This window comes from Cydia amplana, chromosome 27 (assembly GCF_948474715.1).
Source record: "Cydia amplana chromosome 27, ilCydAmpl1.1, whole genome shotgun sequence".
Classification (NCBI taxonomy): Eukaryota; Metazoa; Arthropoda; class Insecta; order Lepidoptera; family Tortricidae; genus Cydia; species Cydia amplana.
This window is the reverse complement of record NC_086095.1, coordinates 7,817,669-7,841,889: the sequence shown is the minus strand read 5'-3', so window position 1 is coordinate 7,841,889 and position 24,221 is coordinate 7,817,669. Positions and strand designations below refer to the sequence as shown.

General features: G+C 43.4%; 1 protein-coding gene and 1 long non-coding RNA gene across 2 annotated transcripts in view; both read right to left on the bottom strand.

Moving 5' to 3' along the window:
- Positions 1–10,717, bottom strand: part of LOC134660561 (zinc finger protein 345-like) — a 30,469-nt gene extending 19,752 nt beyond the window's left edge. The window contains exons 1-2 of the mRNA XM_063516333.1: positions 10,351–10,717; positions 9,523–9,586 (exon numbers count right to left, since the gene is read on the bottom strand). Coding sequence (XP_063372403.1) covers positions 9,523–9,586; positions 10,351–10,540 — 254 coding nt within the window. The 5' untranslated portion in view covers positions 10,541–10,717. The remainder of the gene's footprint in view (positions 1–9,522; positions 9,587–10,350) is intronic.
- A 5,232-nt stretch (positions 10,718–15,949) lies between these two features.
- On the bottom strand, positions 15,950–17,985 carry LOC134660555 (uncharacterized). The gene is made up of 2 exons (XR_010097888.1): positions 17,129–17,985; positions 15,950–16,894 (listed from the first exon to the last, which is right to left on the bottom strand). It is a non-coding gene; the product is annotated as an uncharacterized LOC134660555 (long non-coding RNA).
- Between the last annotated feature and the right edge of the window lie 6,236 nt (positions 17,986–24,221).

Sequence of the window (24,221 nt, the reverse complement as noted above, 5' to 3'; positions counted from 1 at the left end):
ACAGAGTCGTTAGTCGTCGTGTTCAGCGAGATACGGCATTCGCTGGCGACACCGAGCGAGCTTGGGCGATAATGGTATCATGGTTGACTATCTACAATATAAACCCTCTCTACTCACCACGTTTATAAGAGGCTGTTCATCTACATCAGCGAACTCATCTGGCGAGACAGAGTCGTTAGTCGTCGTGTTCAGCGAGACGCGGTTCTCGCTGTCGTTCGTAGGCGTCGCTAAGCGAGGTATAACGATGACTTTGGACAGGCTGTTTTTTTCTGATCGCTCTTTCTGTAATTGTGAACATCGTGTTAGGTATTTCGTATTTCGCAGTCAATTGGTTAAATTAGCCAGCAAACTGGATGCCTGGGCCGTTGATTCAGCGCAGGCATCAATTTGAATGGCTGAAGAAGAAGCAGCTAAGTTATGATAATAGCCCAACGTTTAACCAGATGGCGGAACGTCGTGTAGTTTAGTTAAATTGGATATTGATGTTTGGTTACGTCAGGTTAGGTTTAATTTTCACTTAGCATTATTTCATTTTATTTAAGTCACTTGGCTTACAAGGAAGGGTACCCAACTGGCCGGCTCCGATTTGATTAATTTTTATATATGTTATAGAGTAGTCTAAAATAACGGACACGTATTTTTTTTTAGCTGCCCATACTCAACTACAACTTCCTGGGAGAAATTGGCCTCCAAAGTACTGAAAAGTGACAAAACGCTCTAAATTCTATAGAGAGTTTTGTTCAAGAAAACCGATGCTTTCCTCGCGACATTAAGGCCCAAGCTCTGACCCACTTGCAAGATGCCTGGAACCAGGGATCGGATACCGGTATTTTTTGTATGGGAACGGAAACGGTATTTTTTCGTTCTTTGCTAATTACTTCATTTCTAATTGGGCAATCTAATAATACGAAGTCGTAACCTAAAAACACAACTGAGTCCTACATTTCGAGTATAAAATAATTCGAAAAATATGGTTATTTCTAAGTTTTTGCAAGAAACCGGTTCCGATCCCTGCCTGGAACACCCGATAGCAAACTACCCAACTACAGATTGCTAAACATTTTCGCAGTATCCAACCAAATATTCTCCATAAACCGTGGTTCTCTGGTGCACGGAAGTCAATGCCGAAGAACATTACATCAACGATCATTCGCCTTCGACTGGGCCACGTTTGCACCCCCGTTCGCTTAAAAAAGATGCGTGTTCGAGACCACTCTCTATGTGAATGTGGTCTGGCGGAGGGTACTCTCGAACACGTATTTTGGGATTGTAATCGTCTCGTTACCCCCTTATATGACATCCTCCCCCCTAAAATTCCCCGTCCGGTTAACATTAATTTCCTCCTTACATTAGTTACCTCCCCTTTTGTGAACCTCTTAGCTAAACACATAAAAAACAATAACTTGTATTTGTAGTAGTTAGTTTTAATAATGTATGTTTGTTTTGTCCTGGTTGTAGGTAGATCTACATTCGATTCTCATCTGAGTGAACTGCGTCGTGGATATTCACCGGCCAATTGTTTTCATAAAGCACGTGCCTTCCTAAACCTTGACGTTGGCGGAATCATCGACAATATCGATGGAGCCATAACACCCAAAGATTGATTGATTGTTCAAGAAAATTGTTACTTAATTACTGGTTTGAATATATGTTGGAGAACATGAAAAAATAATGGACACGTGTTTTTCTATTTCGAAATAAATTATATTTTTGAAATAACTCTAATCGGAGCCGGCCAGTTGGGTACCCTTCCTCGTTAGTGAATTAGTCCTTTTCTAAGAGCTGACTTTCAAGTTGTTAAACGTAGAGTGCTTCTATTTCAATTATCTGCCGGCCTAATCATCATACCGACGTTTAATTAACGGCGTATGCGTTCAATTAGTTGGCTAATTTAACCATATGACTAGGACAACTATACTATATCGCTCCTGATTCTTATAATAATCAATATCTAGAAATTTCTTTTCGATAATGCAATATGCAGAGAGGAAAACGGGGACTACGTTTGTGTGGAGAAGCAGTCGTCGACTATCGTCGTCTTAAATCGTCTTGGATGTTTTCTATGTATTTAAGTATATGTATATTATGTATATCGTTGTCTGAGTACCCAAAACACATGCCTTCTTGAGCTTACTGTGGGACTTAGTCAATCTGTGTAAGAATGTCCTATATATTTTTATTAAAAAGCTTGTAATAATCACTTAAGTGTCATTCTATGGAACTTGCTATGTAAACAAAAGTCACTAGTAAATTGACATTCTGAGACAATTTTAATATGGCGCTTTGTTTACATAGTTAGCAAGTTCCATAGAATGACACTTTAACTAACCTTTCTTCTATTCCTTTTCATATTATCCAGCTTCGCCTGTAATTGCCTCAATGTCCTCTTATTCGAGGACACCGCATTGAACTCTGCCTCGATCTTCACCCAGATTGCTTTTTTCTTCAAATTGGTCGCCGTGTCCGTCTTCTTGTCGAACAATATTTCACTGTATTTGTCGACTATGCCGCGTAATAGTTCACACTCTTGTTGGGAATAATTGCTCGATCGCTCTTTAGTGTACCAGTTGGGCCTTAAATAGGTAATTCATTTCATTTTGAAAAATATTAACTATTGTGGATATTAAGCTTTCGTGAGACATATTTTAAACTGTTTAGACGACAACGGTTTCACTCACTTGAATTCACAGACAATCCAACCTCTAGACATAGCATAGTCGCGCTACCCCCTCTGCTACACATACGGTAGCGTTACTCCATCTTCGAGTCAATCCCGTGCCGTGATTGGTCCGTGTCTTTGAACGGACCAATCACGGCACGGGATTCGCTCACCTCGTCCCCCCGCACCCCCGTATTTTTGGCAGCATCGGTTTCATGAAAGAATTGGCCTAAGCTCAGTCTAGAGGTTGGATTGTCAGTGCTTGAATTGCAAGAGTTGCAGCCGCCGCGAGCACTCGAGCCTGAGGAAGGACCCCCGAAGGGCCCGAAACATGTCGCCAATAGCGACTAAAAATTCAAGTGAGTGAAACCGTTGTCGTCTTAACAGATAAACTATTGTGCTTAATGTAATCTGTGTTATCGTATACTTAAATAACATTTACATTATCGCCTACTTTATTCAAATGATTTCTCATTTTAGTACAAATTAGTAAAAAAGCAGAGTCGCGTAAAGTGTGGACGCTAAGTACGGAGAATTTCGTTCATTGATACGCCTGTTTCTATCTGTATCGCACGCACATAATTATATTGCTGTCCCGTTCACAGTGTCATTGACCGCCGCCATCATCATGGAACCTTTCACACGACTGCACACCAGTACTCTCCAATTGTCCGTTCCCGGACACTCCTCAATATTTTTTTATCTTTTGCACCTGACTGCGACTTGTTTGCCGACCAAAGTCATAAACTTTTTAAAGATTTTAACGTTTTTGCGAATCAACATAGGTAGCTTATTAATTTCTGTCATAATTATCTTATATTTTTATTACCTATAGTCTTATTATTACTTACTTAATTTTACAGCGCATTGGCGATAACTGTAATGCTGTAACATTTTATTTCAATAAATATCAGTATCAATATCATGGGCGGGACAGCAATATAATTACGCACGTGCGATAGAGATAGGAACAGGCGGATCAATGAACGAAATTCTCCGTGCTTAGCATCCTTACTTTAGTAAAGTGGTCGATCAAGTAGTGATTTTGGTAACTGGCATATAAAACACAGTTAAGTTAACTTGTTTGACAACTGAGCCGCGAAACTTATCGGTAAAACACTAATTTTAATTATTTGAGGTAAAAATAGCCCATAACCTCTTAGAAACCTCTTATATTAAGCAGATTAATGTTTTAATTAATATTTAAGGGCTTAGGAAAATGCAAAATGAAACCATCGGATGTAAGAGAAAGTTTTATTTTTTTAAAATAAAGATGTGACACATACATGTCAAAACTGTGTTGCTAGTTTGCGTTTAACTATCTATTCTAACACTCTTAAACGTACTTAAGCATACCCCGAAGTTAACGGAATTCAATAAAAACACGTTGTATACGTCAATGCTCTCTACTCACCACGTTTATAAGAGGCTGTTCATCTACATCAGCGAACTCATCTGGCGAGACAGAGTCGTTAGTCGTCGTGTTCAGCGAGATACGGCATTCGCTGGCGACACCGAGCGAGCTTGGGCGATAATGGTATCATGGTTGACTATCTACAATATAAACCCTCTCTACTCACCACGTTTATAAGAGGCTGTTCATCTACATCAGCGAACTCATCTGGCGAGACAGAGTCGTTAGTCGTCGTGTTCAGCGAGACGCGGTTCTCGCTGTCGTTCGTAGGCGTCGCTAAGCGAGGTATAACGATGACTTTGGACAGGCTGTTTTTTTCTGATCGCTCTTTCTGTAATTGTGAACATCGTGTTAGGTATTTCGTATTTCGCAGTCAATTGGTTAAATTAGCCAGCAAACTGGATGCCTGGGCCGTTGATTCAGCGCAGGCATCAATTTGAATGGCTGAAGAAGAAGCAGCTAAGTTATGATAATAGCCCAACGTTTAACCAGATGGCGGAACGTCGTGTAGTTTAGTTAAATTGGATATTGATGTTTGGTTACGTCAGGTTAGGTTTAATTTTCACTTAGCATTATTTCATTTTATTTAAGTCACTTGGCTTACAAGGAAGGGTACCCAACTGGCCGGCTCCGATTTGATTAATTTTTATATATGTTATAGAGTAGTCTAAAATAACGGACACGTATTTTTTTTTAGCTGCCCATACTCAACTACAACTTCCTGGGAGAAATTGGCCTCCAAAGTACTGAAAAGTGACAAAACGCTCTAAATTCTATAGAGAGTTTTGTTCAAGAAAACCGATGCTTTCCTCGCGACATTAAGGCCCAAGCTCTGACCCACTTGCAAGATGCCTGGAACCAGGGATCGGATACCGGTATTTTTTGTATGGGAACGGAAACGGTATTTTTTCGTTCTTTGCTAATTACTTCATTTCTAATTGGGCAATCTAATAATACGAAGTCGTAACCTAAAAACACAACTGAGTCCTACATTTCGAGTATAAAATAATTCGAAAAATATGGTTATTTCTAAGTTTTTGCAAGAAACCGGTTCCGATCCCTGCCTGGAACACCCGATAGCAAACTACCCAACTACAGATTGCTAAACATTTTCGCAGTATCCAACCAAATATTCTCCATAAACCGTGGTTCTCTGGTGCACGGAAGTCAATGCCGAAGAACATTACATCAACGATCATTCGCCTTCGACTGGGCCACGTTTGCACCCCCGTTCGCTTAAAAAAGATGCGTGTTCGAGACCACTCTCTATGTGAATGTGGTCTGGCGGAGGGTACTCTCGAACACGTATTTTGGGATTGTAATCGTCTCGTTACCCCCTTATATGACATCCTCCCCCCTAAAATTCCCCGTCCGGTTAACATTAATTTCCTCCTTACATTAGTTACCTCCCCTTTTGTGAACCTCTTAGCTAAACACATAAAAAACAATAACTTGTATTTGTAGTAGTTAGTTTTAATAATGTATGTTTGTTTTGTCCTGGTTGTAGGTAGATCTACATTCGATTCTCATCTGAGTGAACTGCGTCGTGGATATTCACCGGCCAATTGTTTTCATAAAGCACGTGCCTTCCTAAACCTTGACGTTGGCGGAATCATCGACAATATCGATGGAGCCATAACACCCAAAGATTGATTGATTGTTCAAGAAAATTGTTACTTAATTACTGGTTTGAATATATGTTGGAGAACATGAAAAAATAATGGACACGTGTTTTTCTATTTCGAAATAAATTATATTTTTGAAATAACTCTAATCGGAGCCGGCCAGTTGGGTACCCTTCCTCGTTAGTGAATTAGTCCTTTTCTAAGAGCTGACTTTCAAGTTGTTAAACGTAGAGTGCTTCTATTTCAATTATCTGCCGGCCTAATCATCATACCGACGTTTAATTAACGGCGTATGCGTTCAATTAGTTGGCTAATTTAACCATATGACTAGGACAACTATACTATATCGCTCCTGATTCTTATAATAATCAATATCTAGAAATTTCTTTTCGATAATGCAATATGCAGAGAGGAAAACGGGGACTACGTTTGTGTGGAGAAGCAGTCGTCGACTATCGTCGTCTTAAATCGTCTTGGATGTTTTCTATGTATTTAAGTATATGTATATTATGTATATCGTTGTCTGAGTACCCAAAACACATGCCTTCTTGAGCTTACTGTGGGACTTAGTCAATCTGTGTAAGAATGTCCTATATATTTTTATTAAAAAGCTTGTAATAATCACTTAAGTGTCATTCTATGGAACTTGCTATGTAAACAAAAGTCACTAGTAAATTGACATTCTGAGACAATTTTAATATGGCGCTTTGTTTACATAGTTAGCAAGTTCCATAGAATGACACTTTAACTAACCTTTCTTCTATTCCTTTTCATATTATCCAGCTTCGCCTGTAATTGCCTCAATGTCCTCTTATTCGAGGACACCGCATTGAACTCTGCCTCGATCTTCACCCAGATTGCTTTTTTCTTCAAATTGGTCGCCGTGTCCGTCTTCTTGTCGAACAATATTTCACTGTATTTGTCGACTATGCCGCGTAATAGTTCACACTCTTGTTGGGAATAATTGCTCGATCGCTCTTTAGTGTACCAGTTGGGCCTTAAATAGGTAATTCATTTCATTTTGAAAAATATTAACTATTGTGGATATTAAGCTTTCGTGAGACATATTTTAAACTGTTTAGACGACAACGGTTTCACTCACTTGAATTCACAGACAATCCAACCTCTAGACATAGCATAGTCGCGCTACCCCCTCTGCTACACATACGGTAGCGTTACTCCATCTTCGAGTCAATCCCGTGCCGTGATTGGTCCGTGTCTTTGAACGGACCAATCACGGCACGGGATTCGCTCACCTCGTCCCCCCGCACCCCCGTATTTTTGGCAGCATCGGTTTCATGAAAGAATTGGCCTAAGCTCAGTCTAGAGGTTGGATTGTCAGTGCTTGAATTGCAAGAGTTGCAGCCGCCGCGAGCACTCGAGCCTGAGGAAGGACCCCCGAAGGGCCCGAAACATGTCGCCAATAGCGACTAAAAATTCAAGTGAGTGAAACCGTTGTCGTCTTAACAGATAAACTATTGTGCTTAATGTAATCTGTGTTATCGTATACTTAAATAACATTTACATTATCGCCTACTTTATTCAAATGATTTCTCATTTTAGTACAAATTAGTAAAAAAGCAGAGTCGCGTAAAGTGTGGACGCTAAGTACGGAGAATTTCGTTCATTGATACGCCTGTTTCTATCTGTATCGCACGCACATAATTATATTGCTGTCCCGTTCACAGTGTCATTGACCGCCGCCATCATCATGGAACCTTTCACACGACTGCACACCAGTACTCTCCAATTGTCCGTTCCCGGACACTCCTCAATATTTTTTTATCTTTTGCACCTGACTGCGACTTGTTTGCCGACCAAAGTCATAAACTTTTTAAAGATTTTAACGTTTTTGCGAATCAACATAGGTAGCTTATTAATTTCTGTCATAATTATCTTATATTTTTATTACCTATAGTCTTATTATTACTTACTTAATTTTACAGCGCATTGGCGATAACTGTAATGCTGTAACATTTTATTTCAATAAATATCAGTATCAATATCATGGGCGGGACAGCAATATAATTACGCACGTGCGATAGAGATAGGAACAGGCGGATCAATGAACGAAATTCTCCGTGCTTAGCATCCTTACTTTAGTAAAGTGGTCGATCAAGTAGTGATTTTGGTAACTGGCATATAAAACACAGATTAGAAAACAGATAAACAACATATGTACAGTCAAAGAATTTAATGTCCGTACTAGAATAGAATAGAATAGAATACTTTATTGCATATCACATACTACTACTTCGTACCTTGTCGCAATGACAAATTTACAATCAATATGAAAGTCGCTAGGGATAGCGCTGGTGGCCTAGCGATAGCGCTGGTGGCCTAGCGGTAAGAGCGTGCGACTTGCAATCCGGAGGTCGCGGGTTCGAACCCCGGCTCGTACCAATGTGTTTTTCGGAACTTATGTACTTACGAAATATCATTTGATATTTACCAGTCGCTTTTCGGTGAAGGAAAACATCGTGAGGAAACCGGACTAATCCCAATGCGGGCCTAGTTTACCCTCTGGGTTGGAAGGTCAGATGGCAGTCGCTTTCATAAAAACTAGTGCCCACGCCAATTACTGGGATTCGTTGCCAAGCGGACCCCAGGCTCCCATGAGCCGTGGCAAAAATGCCGGGACAACGCGAGGAATATGATGATGAAAGTCGCTAGGGACCTCATACTATTGTCACTGTGACGAGGTACGAAATGGTACTGAAATTAAAATCCGTGACCGTACTTGTAGGTTCAAATTCAAAAAAATAAAAAATAAAGTAGTACGAGGGGTAAGGATGTTGTGAAATGAAATTATTTGTTTATTTATTAAAATCACAAATATATGGCTGTTTCACTTATCTTGATATGAAGTTTCCTTATTTTTTTAAACACTTTTTAACACATTTTTAGTAAAAATTATGAAACAATTGTATTTCCAGCGTTGAAATTAGGTTACAAAACCACCTTGGCATTTATTTCGTCAATGATACGAGTATATATATTTTATTAATCTAAAGAAGTCTTTAATATCTAAAGAAGGTTTTTAAGGTCATGAATAGTAATAAAAAAATTTAATAGAATTGTTTGCTTAGTGTCTGTCTAAAGTGTAAGCTAAGTTTGCACAAACTTTAATATAAGAAAGTGAGTGTCACATTATCACAGAAATTTGACATGCCACAATATGACATTGCAAATGAAATACAGAATTAGCTCGGACCAATTCTAACAGTTAAATTTTTATTTAAAAACGTACAGCATTATTCATAAACGCCTGCTAAGTTAATCAGCTGATGATCGCCGTTTGTGCCTCTCTATGGCATAATGAGAGATAGGGACAAATGATGATGATTAAGATAGCTGCCATTTTTGAATAACTCCAATAGTATGTACAACATGCTCCATAAAAAGGCAGAATGTTGTAACAAACACCATTATCTACTAAATTGCATAAACTATGACTTGTGTTCTGGTTGAGTACTAAGTATTTTTATTTAATTATATTTATGTATGTATTCATATTAATATGTATTATATATGTGTATTTATATTATAATGTAGGCTAAAGGTTTTATTTCTTTACTTGGGTGTTAATTGAACCATAATTTACTTTTCTGTACATGTGTTCGTTTGTCTGTCATTTTCATTGTCTACTCTCAATTGCTCAAAGGTTGACTGGAAGAAATCCCTTATAGGGATAAGTTCGCCTTTGTACATTGTATACATTCTTTTAATTGTATCTTAACCTGTCTTATGTACAATAAAGTGTTTACATACATACATACATACATTATCTGTGAAACTAAAATAATAAATAGAATGTTACATACCTGCGGTGATAGCCGGGTGTGGCTACTCGGAGCGGCTCTCGAGGCACTTTGGCTGCCATGGGCTCTAAACCAGAATATTGCATTTTTAAATAAAGTACACTAACTATGAAGAATTTCTTACATTGACCCCCATTTCCTGTCTCTATCACATATTGCTGTCTTGCACAGTGGCGTCGACCACCGGCATCATATCATCGGTAGGACAGTAATATAATTATATTTAGCTAGTTTTTCTTTTAAATGTTCATAATAAGATAGGTGCTAGACAGGAAGCATATTTTTGTTTTATTTTATTTATAAATACGTTTACACAACATTACAGAACATTACAAAATTAGTCTTTACATCAAGTGATAAAACTTGAAAATTTACTTACTGCCTAGTTGATTAGGGTTTGGAAGAACTCAAATAACAATTACTTGTCTGACCGAAACATGTTTTATGCCGAAACCGAAGGTTTGGCTTTGGCTTTAGTTTCGGCCGAAAACGAAACCGAAACTTTTTTAGACTTGTTGAAAAATGACATAAAACCGATTTTTTTTCTGATCCACAACTTTGGTCTTTGTCAGTTTTGTCACATCAGTTTAGTTTCATAGTACGAAGTACTATTTCGTAAGTTTCGGCCGTTTTTGGCCGAAACCGAAACTACGGCCGAAACACAATTTTTGGCCGAAACTGGCCAAAACCGAATCTTCGGTCAGACACTACTTATCTTATGTTAGAGTCTGTTCGGGAAGAGAACCGCACAGACTAACAGGAAAAACATTGAATGCTGCAATAACTCCCATTCTAACAATGTTTAGGCTCTTATTACTCATATCTACTAACCATTTGAACTGCACTCTCCGTCCGCTAGCTTCATATCAACATTGACGGAGTTTTCATTTTCTTTTTTAATTCTTTGGTCAGAATCATGGGAGCTACCATCTATACTGTGCTGGCTTTCATTTTGGTCCACATTATTACCTCCTATAGCCCAATCAGGCTCTGCTTTTACAGATATATGATATAGCGACATCGTTGGATTTATTCAGACATAGAAAGGTGGCAACTTGCTCTGCGCGGTATTGTAAATATGACGTTACACAGTTTGTAAGATATAGTTTGGTATCAAGAATGGTTTTGAAAGTAGTGTCGTCAGAATTTAGGAGTTTTAGACGCCGCAATGAAAATAAAACGAATGGCGAAAGATCACGACACGCTCAATCAACATCCAACATAACGCCACTATTGACAGTTGCTAACATGACATTGACATTTGAATTGTACTCCGTTACACGCTTGAGACCAGGGATCGGAACCGGTTTTTTGCAAAAACTTAGAAATAACCATATTTTTTTAATTATTTTATACTTGAAATGTAGGACTCAATTGTGTTTTTAGGTTACGACTTCGTATTATTAGATTGCCCAATTAGAAATGAAGTAATTAGCAAAGAACGAAAAAATACCGTTTCCGTTCCCATACAAAAAATACCGGTATCCGATCCCTGCTTGAGACATCGTGGATGTTTTTTACTTGTTTTATATTTTTTTACAAATGAGTTACTTATGTCTAAATGAAAACCAAAAATAATAATAAAAGAAAGTAATTTCGACTAAACAATCTTAAAAAATATGTAAAAAATCATAGCTTTATGAAAATGAATTATTAAAGAACGTATTTACATACTGCAATAACTAAACGCATCCATCAACATCAATTTGACAGTTCTACCGCCTATCACTTCCTATCGTGTATTGTGATTGTGCTTGCAAATATATTAAAAACCCTATAAAATACACTGAGTTACGTGCCTAATTGATCATTTACTTGAAGTTTCAGTGTTAATATAATTATATTCTCCGGCAGCAATTTAATGTATTTGTCGTCAAACTGGCGGGCAATGTTAGAATGTTTTCATCTAACTTCGATTTACACATGGATGGAATTGGTAAATGCATGTTGTTATTTCCGGCAACTTTATCTGTTTATGGTTAGCTTTATATTTAGCGCCGCTGAATGTTTTATTGAAATTAGTAGTTTTGTAGCACAAATGATATAATGCAGCTGTTATAATGTTGGTTTTTACAAATGAAAAAAAATACTCTAAGAATACATTAGAATGTAACTTATTAGTTAAGTAGCTTCTACCCGTGACTTCGGCCGCCTAAAAGTACATTAACATATTTGTCCTGATCCTATTAATACTAAAATAATAACTTTATCCCCTCTTAGGGTATGATTCTTGGACTAAAAAGTATCACATATCCTAATACTGGTTTAGTCAATTTCAGCAAAAAAGTTTTGTCACTGTAAGAACAAACATCTAAACTTTCATATTTATATCCTCTAGTTGCCCAGAGGCCTATAAAAAGGTCTTATTTCATTCTAATTTTGATCTTAATTTTGACAAATCAAAATTGTTGGCAAGTTATAATGTTTTGGCAAATTAGGTGGCTAGAGAATATAAGGATTTGGCCAAATGGCAGGTTGCGGTCACTGGGGATAAAAGAGCTGGCAGCTTCCTTGCTCAACGAATAAGCATTGTGATGCAATTATGATATATCAAGTTAACACATTCATGGCCCCCAGCCAAACAAGACATTCGCGCCAGGCCACAAAAATTTCTTCACATCCTGATCCACCTGAGGCCACCACGATCCTGACTATCGGGTCGTCCGGCCTGGGAATGGAATCATAAAATACCCTTTAGTTAGTCGGTTTTTTGGCACTGAATGTGTTAAAATCCAAATTCAATCCAAAACCCCGATCACTGATCATACTTGTGAACGGGTGGCACAGATTTAAAGATGCTGTCATATATTATGTTCTTTAGATGACAACATGGCGGAGCAACCTAGGAGTGACACGGAGATAAAGCTGAGCTGCCGGACCATCTCCATCGGATCCTACTGCTACAAGCCACACAGCAAGGTTCTATTATACATTTTACTAGTTTTTAACCCAACGCAAAAAGAGGGGTTATATGTTCGACACCAATGTCTATGTCTGTCTGTCTGCCTGTGGCATTGTAGCTCTCCAACGGATGGATCGATTTTGATGCGGTTTTTTACGTGTAAGCGAGTTTCCTTGCGGTGGTTCTTAGCTATGAATGACAGAAATCAATCCTGCAGGATTTTTTTTTCTCTTTTTATCTGCAATCGACTGTTTTAGCCATAATCAGATGTTATGTCTTTTTTGAGGGTTTTGAGAGGTATTCCATTAAATACTCTCTCTTGACTTTGATAGAATTTATCTTCTAGTGCCTCTGGTCTAGCCGCAGTATTTGCCACCTTTTCAGCAGGATGAAGAGTATTACCTCTTCCAAAATGATGTCAACTAACTAATGATGTAACTCTCTCTCTCTCTCTCTCTTTAGCCCTTTTCTACCCTTCGGGTGTAGGCCTCCTTCATTCTTCTCCATTCGTCCCGGTTCTGTGCAACCTGGAGCCATCTCATCCCCGCAGCCCTTTTGATGTCGTCTTCCCAACGCATATAGGGTCTACTTGGAGGACGTTCTTCTCCCCATGGTCGCCACTCGAGTATTCTTTTACTCCACGAGTCGGTCTTTCGTGCCATATGACCAGCCCATTCCCCCTTGAAACTGGCTACGCGTTTTACAACATCCGTGACCTTGCTCTGCTGTCTCAGCCACTCATTCGTTTTACGGTCTCTCAATGTGATCCCCACCAGTTTTCTCTCTAGCGCCCGCTAGATGATGTAACTAATGATGACTAAGGCATTTTTGGCATAATGCGTAGGGGTTTTTTTAATTTAATAGTTCATATTATCTCAACACTTTTCTGACACGTGCATTTTATGTTACATTTTATGTTCATATTATCTTAAACGGAAAGGCCCTCGCAGATGTGACATAACATATAACTAATCTTTGGATGCGACTTTCCCCAAGGCTAGATAGTTCACTCTACCTACACCACTGTATAGAGAGACAATAGTAGTTATCGTATTGTCAGGTCCGCATTTCATCGGAAGGCGTGACCATAGTGGCGCCGGGGCTCCGGCGGCGCGCGAACGACGACATCATCCTGCACCTCCCGCTGAAGAGCTTCGTACACGTCCTGGCCAGGGCCGAGGAGCGGCCGGCCATACTGCTGTACACCGAGGCCAAGACTGGGGACTATGTCAGAAGCGCTCTCGACATGCATTTAGAGTCAGGTAAGTTATATAACTATAGGTAAGTTATATAAAATATATAACCAATTCAGGTAGGATTAGTTACTGAATTTTCCGATAGATGGTGCTGTGCTTATTCTATATATTTTAGAGTCAGGCAGGTTACCGAATCAACCTATTGTAGTATTTTTCAAACAGCTTGGGCGCCGTGACAGATGTCATCTCCATACATTGCATAACCTCAAACGCAATGATGGACGCGCCGGATGTGCGTTGTTGATCAAACACGGTTACCCTTTCTCCCAAATTTCTATCCCCCCTCATTCGGATGGGATTAATGCCGTAGCTGCCAAGGTTATGGGCATTAATTTCATCTCTATATATATTCCCCATACTGAAGTAGTTGATATAAATGAATTAAATTCTATTCTCAAATCGGCTCCACCTCCTCTTATAATTTTAGGGGACTTTAATTGTCACAATATGTCATGGGGGTCATACCATTCGGATGCGTTTTCATCAGCCCTGTTGGATTTATTCGATGAAATCAATGTAGGAGTTATTAATGACGGTACTCCCACGCATCGGGTATACCCAGGTCAGAACCCCCAGTCAGTTCTCGATCTATCTGTTTGTTCTCCTAGTTTGTCTTCTTTATTATCCTGGAGGGTATTACGCCAGTCGTTTGGCAGTGACCATTTCCCAATTATTATCACGAAGCCTTCTTCTATTCTCCCAACTCCCTCCCCTGAACCTCTTTTAAAACACAAAATTCAATCAGCAGACTGGCCCAATTATGCATTATTTATAGAGGAAAATATAAAAGAATGGGACACGAGCGAAATGGGTCAAGTTGAAAAATATTTAAAATTTAAAAATGTGTTAATAGAGTCCGCCGATAAATTTATACCAAAAAGCGGCCAAGTGCGAGTCGGACTCGCCCATGAAGGGTTCCGTATTTAGGCGATTTATGACGTATAAAAAAAAACTACTTACTAGATCTCGTTCAAACCAATTTTCGGTGGAAGTTTACATGGTAATGTACATCATATATTTTTTTTAGTTTTATCATTCTCTTATTTTAGAAGTTACAGGGGGGGGGACACACATTTTACCACTTTGGAAGTGTCTCTCGCGCAAACTATTCAGTTTAGAAAAAAATGATATTAGGAACCTCAATATCATTTTTGAAGACCTATCCATAGATACCCCACACGTATGGGTTTGATGAAAAAAAAATTTTTGAGTTTCAGTTCGAAGTATGGGGAACCCCAAAAATTTATTGTTTTTTTTCTATTTTTGTGTGAAAATCTTAATGCGGTTCACAGAATACATCTACTTACCAAGTTTCAACAGTATAGTTCTTATAGTTTCGGAGAAAAGTGGCTGTGACATACGGACGGACAGACAGACGGACAGACGGACAGACAGACAGACAGACATGACGAATCTATAAGGGTTCCGTTTTTTGCCATTTGGCTACGGAACCCTAAAAAGAAACCTGCTAGACTTAAAATCCCATCTCCCCCGTGGTGGAACGCGGACTGTACGGTAGCCGTTAAGGAAAGAGATGCCGCTGAAAAGGCTTTCAACAATTCCGGAAATTTGGATGACTACATTTCTTTTAAAAAAATCTCGGCACGTACAAAGCGCTTCCTAGCAAAGGCTAAAAAGAGGGGATGGAAGGGATTCTGCGAGAGCTTATCTCCTAGAACCCCTCCATCACTGATATGGCGGAACATAAAGAGGTTCAGGGGTTCGTTTCATCCAGAGTCTATGCCCACCACAGATGCTCCTTGGCTGTCAGACTTTGCAGATAGACTTGCCCCGCCAACTGCTCCTGAAGCATCCTGCTTGTTACTTCCCCCGCTGTCAGGCACCTTGAGCTCCCTGGACATGCCTTTCTCATATTCAGAGCTCAGTCTAGTGCTTAGTGGATTGAGAAATACTACACCTGGAGAGGATGGCATACCATACTGTTTCCTGTCTAAGCTAAATTCATATTCACAAGAGTATCTGCTTGGTATTCTAAACCACGCCTTTGACACGGGAGAGATTCCAGTTGACTGGAAGACCCAAGTTATTATCCCAATCCTAAAACCGTCTAAAAACCCAGACGAGGCTAGCTCATATCGCCCGATTGCTCTTTCCGCGACAATGGGAAAGATATTAGAGCATCTGGTTAAAAATAGATTGGAGTGGTTTGTGGAAAACAAAGGTATCCTGGCTGACACGCAGTTTGGCTTCCGAAAGGGCCGTAGTACAATGGACAGTTTAAATATTTTAGCAACTGATATCCGACTTACCCTTTCAAAAAACGAATATCTGCTGGGATGTTTTCTAGATATCTCTGCGGCCTACGACAATGTCCTTCTTCCGGTGCTCAGGGCAAAAATGCTACATCTGAGCATTCCCGCGAAGATTGTACATATTGTCACCAAATTGTTCATGGGTAGGTCAATTAAAATTAGGAATGGTAATTCTTATTACCCTCCTCGAACTCTGTGGCGTGGTCTTCCGCAAGGATCGGTGCTCAGCCCCCTACTTTACAGTATCTACACCTACGACTTGGGGCAATCTGTCCTATCCTTCTGTAATATCTTGCAGTATGCTGATGATCTAGTCTTATACACCTCAGCAAAGTCAATGGACAAAGCCACTGCTAGTCTAAATACAGCTTTGGGTTACCTCAAGGATTGGCTTGATGAACATGGTTTGACCCTATCACCAACAAAAAGTTGTGTAGTGACTTTCAGTCGCAGAAGGATCATGCCTGCCGCAGATGTCCGTTATGGTGGTGTTGTGATTCCAAGTAAAGAGTCAGTAAAATTTCTAGGTGTTATATTAGACCACAAAATGTCTGGCACCTCACACCACAAATATGTACTGGGTAAATGTGAGAAAAATATTAATATTCTGCGAGCGTTGTCAGGTGTCTGGTGGGGCTCCCATCCTTATTGCCAGAAGCTACTATATAATGCCATCATACGCAGCCATATGGACTATGGGTCATTTTTAATGGAACCCTGTAATAAGGATGGCCTAGATAAATTAGACCTTATACAGGCTAAATGTTTAAGGATCATACTAGGTGCTATGCTTCCTTCTCCCAAAAATGGCATGCAGGTGGAAGGTGTTGAACCGCCGTTATCTCTACGCAGACAATACCTCGCCGACAGGTTCTTGATTAAAGCCAGCTCTTATAACAACCACTTGCTGCTTCCACGCTTGCGAGCACTGGCACTGGAGGTCACTGAAAACCGATATTGGACATATAAAGCCTTTCCCAGAATAGTAATTTCTTTTTCAAAATTAATTAATATTCACCCCAGTGTATACCAATCTGGTACTAACCCTTTATTTGAAGTGGCGTTTGAGACCTTAATATACTCACCAAAAGTTATATTAGATATAGGAATTTTCAAAAATGATACAGGGGCAAACAACAAACTCAATAAATTTTTGGAAAAATGGCAAGAATACTTACCGGTTTTTACTGATGCATCTAAGGTGGATCCTGCAAGATGCGTGGGAGCAGCGGTGTGGATTCCTCGGTACAATATTGCCCTCCCATTTAAATGTCCTCCTCAAGCATCCATTTTCACCGGTGAGGCAGTTGCTATTCTTGAGGCGGTAAAATATGCAGACACACATAACATTAAAAAAACAATTATCTTCTCTGACAGCAGGAGTTGCCTGCAGGCAATTGTAGGCAATCAATTCAAATTTAAAGCAAAATTTCCATTGATCCTTGAAATTAAGGCTGTGCTACGTAGGTGTGAACTGAGGGGCCTACATATTGTTCTCGGATGGGTTCCAAGCCACTGTGGTATTAGAGGTAATGAGATGGCTGATATATGGGCAAAACAGGCGATTGAGATTGGATCAATAAAACAGGAAATTTACAGTACTGACCTGTTGAGTTGTGCGCTATCTGATATGTTTGATTCATGGCAGGAACAATGGGATACCTCTAGATTAGAGACCGGTAAACATTATGGCTGTATACAACCTCGAATTACTCGAAAACCGTGGTTCTATCGATTCCGTACTTCTCCGAAATGGGTAATATCCACCATTTGTCGCTTACGCTTAGGCAAAGTATGTACCCCGTTATTTCTGGCTATGATTGGTGTCCGTGCGAATTCAATGTGTGAATGTGGGTTGGATGAGGGCAACTTGGACCACATCTTCTTTGCTTGTTCAAAATGTAGCTACTCGCTGTACGATGTATTACCCGAAAATGTTCCACGACCTATATGCTTTAGCTCGCTACTTTGTCACATGGATACTAAGCTAACTTCTATCCTAATTAAATATCTACAAACGAATAACATTAAACTCTAAATAACGTCTTATCCTTTCTAATTTTACTCGTTTAATTCATGTCAATTTATACTCTATATCTCTATCTATATTATATATATAAAGTATTCTTCTCTTCCACTTCCTTCATGTTGGCACTACTAACGTTCTGTCACCCGCTTCCCGCTTTTTTGCTAATTTTTGTATTCGTCATGTGTTTGTTTGTGATGTTCATAACAATTATTTGTTTTTAGGGTTTCCCAACTACATCCTTCCAAAAACACAAAATTATTATACCGAACATTCTCCTCACGTGTGAAAGTCAACACCGACATTGGCAAATTCACCCTGGGCAAAATTGCAGGGAGTAAGCCAGGAGTAAAAAAAAAAAAAAAACAAAAAAAAAAAACGCAAAATCTCCCAAAATAGTGCGCAAAATTGTATCGGGACGACACCTGTCACTGTAGTCTGTACCATCGCCCACACTCAACTGTCCATCGGCCTTTTGTAAAAACAAATAAATGCCCTGACCGGGATTTGAACCCGATACGTCCCGCTTCGTAGTTAAGGTCACTACCGACTACATTAGGAGGTGTTTGTGAATAAATGAAACAACATCCTAACTGTTTCAGGCACATACTTCGAACCATCGTCAGCGGTCGACGAACACAAGAGAATAACCCTCGTGCCGCGCGCGTTGACGCGGCGCTCCGTGGCGGCGCTGCGGTCGCTGTTCGGCATGGTGCTGGACGAGCTGGACGCGCTGGACGCCCGGCGGGTGGGGGGGTTGAGGAGTAGCAGTGACCGCGACAGGTCAGTGAACTCTGGCGCTCCGTGGCGGCGCTGCGGTCGCTGGTCGGCATGGTGCTGGACGAGCTGGACGCGCTGGACGCCCGGCGGGTGGGGGGGTTGAGGAGTAGCAGTGACCGCGACAGGTCAGTGAACTCTGGCGCTCCGTGGCGGCGCTGCGGTCGCTGGTCGGCATGGTGCTGGACGAGCTGGACGCGCTGGACGCCCGGCGGGTGGGGGGGTTGAGGAGTAGCAGTGACCGCGACAGGTCAGTGAACTCTGGCGCTCCGTGGCGGCGCTGCGGTCGCTGGTCGGCATGGTGCTGGACGAGCTGGACGCGCTGGACGCCCGGCGGGTGGGGGGGTTGAGGAGTAGCAGTGACCGCGACAGGTCAGTGAACTCTGGCGCTCCGTGGCGGCGCTGCGGTCGCTGGTCGGCATGGTGCTGGACGAGCTGGACGCGCTGGACGCCCGGCGGGTGGGGGGGTTGAGGAGTAGCAGTGACCGCGACAGGTCAGTGAACTCTGGCGCTCCGTGGCGGCGCTGCGGTCGCTGGTCGGCATGGTGCTGGACGAGCTGGACGCGCTGGACGCCCGGCGGGTGGGGGGGTTGAGGAGTAGCAGTGACCGCGACAGGTCAGTGAACTCTGGCGCTCCGTGGCGGCGCTGCGGTCGCTGGTCGGCATGGTGCTGGACGAGCTGGACGCGCTGGACGCCCGGCGGGTGGGGGGGTTGAGGAGTAGCAGTGACCGCGACAGGTCAGTGAACTCTGGCGCTCCGTGGCGGCGCTGCGGTCGCTGGTCGGCATGGTGCTGGACGAGCTGGACGCGCTGGACGCCCGGCGGGTGGGGGGGTTGAGGAGTAGCAGTGACCGCGACAGGTCAGTGAACTCTGGCGCTCCGTGGCGGCGCTGCGGTCGCTGGTCGGCATGGTGCTGGACGAGCTGGACGCGCTGGACGCCCGGCGGGTGGGGGGGTTGAGGAGTAGCAGTGACCGCGACAGGTCAGTGAACTCTGGCGCTCCGTGGCGGCGCTGCGGTCGCTGGTCGGCATGGTGCTGGACGAGCTGGACGCGCTGGACGCCCGGCGGGTGGGGGGGTTGAGGAGTAGCAGTGACCGCGACAGGTCAGTGAACTCTGGCGCTCCGTGGCGGCGCTGCGGTCGCTGGTCGGCATGGTGCTGGACGAGCTGGACGCGCTGGACGCCCGGCGGGTGGGGGGGTTGAGGAGTAGCAGTGACCGCGACAGGTCAGTGAACTCTGGCGCTCCGTGGCGGCGCTGCGGTCGCTGGTCGGCATGGTGCTGGACGAGCTGGACGCGCTGGACGCCCGGCGGGTGGGGGGGTTGAGGAGTAGCAGTGACCGCGACAGGTCAGTGAACTCTGGCGCTCCGTGGCGGCGCTGCGGTCGCTGGTCGGCATGGTGCTGGACGAGCTGGACGCGCTGGACGCCCGGCGGGTGGGGGGGTTGAGGAGTAGCAGTGACCGCGACAGGTCAGTGAACTCTGGCGCTCCGTGGCGGCGCTGCGGTCGCTGGTCGGCATGGTGCTGGACGAGCTGGACGCGCTGGACGCCCGGCGGGTGGGGGGGTTGAGGAGTAGCAGTGACCGCGACAGGTCAGTGAACTCTGGCGCTCCGTGGCGGCGCTGCGGTCGCTGGTCGGCATGGTGCTGGACGAGCTGGACGCGCTGGACGCCCGGCGGGTGGGGGGGTTGAGGAGTAGCAGTGACCGCGACAGGTCAGTGAACTCTGGCGCTCCGTGGCGGCGCTGCGGTCGCTGGTCGGCATGGTGCTGGACGAGCTGGACGCGCTGGACGCCCGGCGGGTGGGGGGGTTGAGGAGTAGCAGTGACCGCGACAGGTCAGTGAACTCTGGCGCTCCGTGGCGGCGCTGCGGTCGCTGGTCGGCATGGTGCTGGACGAGCTGGACGCGCTGGACGCCCGGCGGGTGGGGGGGTTGAGGAGTAGCAGTGACCGCGACAGGTCAGTGAACTCTGGCGCTCCGTGGCGGCGCTGCGGTCGCTGGTCGGCATGGTGCTGGACGAGCTGGACGCGCTGGACGCCCGGCGGGTGGGGGGGTTGAGGAGTAGCAGTGACCGCGACAGGTCAGTGAACTCTGGCGCTCCGTGGCGGCGCTGCGGTCGCTGGTCGGCATGGTGCTGGACGAGCTGGACGCGCTGGACGCCCGGCGGGTGGGGGGGTTGAGGAGTAGCAGTGACCGCGACAGGTCAGTGAACTCTGGCGCTCCGTGGCGGCGCTGCGGTCGCTGGTCGGCATGGTGCTGGACGAGCTGGACGCGCTGGACGCCCGGCGGGTGGGGGGGTTGAGGAGTAGCAGTGAACTCAGGCGCTCCGTGGCGGCGCTGCGGTCGCTGGTCGGCATGGTGCTGGACGAGCTGGACGCGCTGGACGCCCGGCGGGTGGGGGGGTTGAGGAGTAGCAGTGAACTCAGGCGCTCCGTGGCGGCGCTGCGGTCGCTGGTCGGCATGGTGCTGGACGAGCTGGACGCGCTGGACGCCCGGCGGGTGGGGGGGTTGAGGAGTAGCAGTGACCGCGACAGGTCAGTGAACTCTGGCGCTCCGTGGCGGCGCTGCGGTCGCTGGTCGGCATGGTGCTGGACGAGCTGGACGCGCTGGACGCCCGGCGGGTGGGGGGGTTGAGGAGTAGCAGTGACCGCGACAGGTCAGTGAACTCTGGCGCTCCGTGGCGGCGCTGCGGTCGCTGGTCGGCATGGTGCTGGACGCGCTGGACGCGCTGGACGCCCGGCGGGTGGGCGGGTTGACAATTTAAATTAATATAATATTCATGCAATTACATACAATAGGAACTTTAATTTAAAAATATATATTGTACATCAAATCCGAAATGTATCCTAATACACAGCTCGGTAGGTGTGCATGTGATACATGTAATACCTTTAAACGAGCAATTCTTGTTTATTTATTTATTTATATATATATATATATTTCGGGGATCTCGGAAACGGCTCTAACGATTTCGATGAAATTTGGTATATAGGGGTTTTCGGGGGCGAAAAATCGATCTAGCTAGGTCTTATCTCTGGGAAAACGCGCATTTCCGAGTTATTATAAATGTTTTCCGAGCGAAGCTCGGTCACCCAGATATTAATATAAATATGACGTGTTGTTGCAGTGACGCTACACATCCCGACCACTTGTCGCCTAAACCGGCCACACGCACGGACCCGGCCTCGAGATCAGGTAACTACTATTGTGGACCTTATGTACTCTACAATAAAGCTTACCAATGGGGCAATGCAAATTTTTGTATAGATGGCGCCAGCATAGGCTTTTGACACCTGAAAAGTGTGTGCAGATACTTTTGGACACGTCGCCCGCTTTACCGGCATCACATCAGCCGGAATGTATCATCCAAACTATTTTTCGCCATTGGTCCTATAATAAAAGTAGTTCAGTATAAACATAAAGTAACTACGCAGAGTATGGTTAGTGACAGGCGTGGCTCACTCCGCGTCACTAGAAGTTGGTGTCTAGCCATAGTAGTTGCCGGGGGGTCCCGTTGTTTCCCATAAAGTTCTAAGTCATAATGTATTGTTCGTAATGTTCGTCATATTATCATTAGTCATAAAACTGAAACCGTTAACATTTCAAGATTTTCGTTAGGTTATCCTAACGAAAATCTTGAAACCTCTGTCACATCTGTCGTAATAGACGCGTTTTGTTAGACTGAACCTTCTGTACCTAGTAGGTACTATTATTTATTCTGTGCTACCTAGAGAAAAAAATACATAGAGTGCTCACTCCATACATCAGTTCAGACTATTAATTTCAGTGTCTACATCTAGCATCGAGTAGCGGAACTATCAGTACTGCTACTTGACAATAGATGTAGCACCGACCGGAAAGTCTTATCTCAACAGCATAAGACTTTCCGGTCGGTGGCGACATCTATTGTCAAGTAGCAGTACTGATAGTTCCGCTACTCGATGCTAGATGCTAATAGTCTTTTTGGTACTAAAACTGATGTATGGAGTGAGCACTCTATGTATTTTTTTCTCTATGGTGCTACTGATAATTTCTCCCTGTATTAGTTACTTTGCTATTTAATTTAAAAATAATTTCCAGTAACACCGGTCAACGTGAAAAACGCGTCGACATCGGAGGATGACGTGATATTCCCCCCCTCCCCCACCCCCATCTCCATCTCCTCCCCCTCCTCCTCCCCCACCTCCCCCAAGTCCTCCCCCTCCTCCAAAAAGAGGAAAAACCGTAAAAAGAATAAGAGTAACAAGAAAATGAAGTACGTTTTGGTAAAAAACCCGGAGCCTCACGCCGTAGACGCGTTTCTGTCGGGCGTGGCGCCCATTTTAAAAAGTTTGACGCCAGTTTTTTTAAATTTGGCGAAGAGTGAGATTATTTCTGCCGCGTTGAAGTATGAGAGGAAGATGTTGACTGAGAATTGTAATGGCGTTAGTGAAAAATAGAGCTTTTTGTGTAAATTTGGAGTACCGTTAAAGCTTAAGTTTAATAAGGCCATAGAGAAATATAGTAAGACAAGAGTGCTCACTTCATATATCAGTTTTGGTACCAAAAAGACTATTATTTTCATAGTCGACATCTAGCATCGAGTAGCGGAACTATCAGTACTGCTATTTGACAATAGATGTAGCACCGACCGGAAAATCTTATGCTCAACATAAGACTTTCCGGTCGGTGCTACATCTATTGTCAAGTAGCAGTACTGATAGTTCCGCTACTCGATGCTAGATGTAAGACACTGAAATTAATAGTCTTTTCGATTCAAGGGTCTGCTAGGTTTCCTGGTAGAGCTGGGTTGGCAGGAATAGTGCCGCCAACCCATCACGCAAAATAGGCGCAATAATATGACGTCGAGTTTCGGAAACCAAGCCCGCGAATATATATAACATATATATATATATATAGTCTTTTCGATATTAAATTTTTGTGAGACATATTATAAACTGTTTAGACGACAACTTTTTGGTACCAAAACTGATGTATGGAGTGAGCAATCTATGTATTTTTTTCTCTATGATATAAGGCTCAAGTTCTTAGAGCTCTGAAGACATTTAACACATTCATTGCCACCAGCCAAACAAGACATCCGCGCCAGGCCACAACAATTTCGTCATATAAAGCTGTAGTACCACGATCCCGACTATCGGGTCGTCCGGCCTGGGAACAAAATTATAAAATACGGGAAGTCGGGTTTTCGGCACTGAATGTGTTAAGGCTCAAACTCAAATCACGTTGCGGGAGCAGTAATGTTGAGGCTTCAGCCTATGGAGTTTGAAGCCTTGAATAATAAGAATTAACGCATTCACTGACAGCAAGTCCAGCAACCCGCCAGGCGGGTGTACTATACGTAGTCGCTTTTCGCTACATACGGGTTTTCCCATGTTATCGGCTACGGTCGTAGCGTGTAGCAAGCGCTGGCACTGAATGTGTTAATCAAAACAAATGTTAATAATGTTTTGTTTTAAGATAGATCA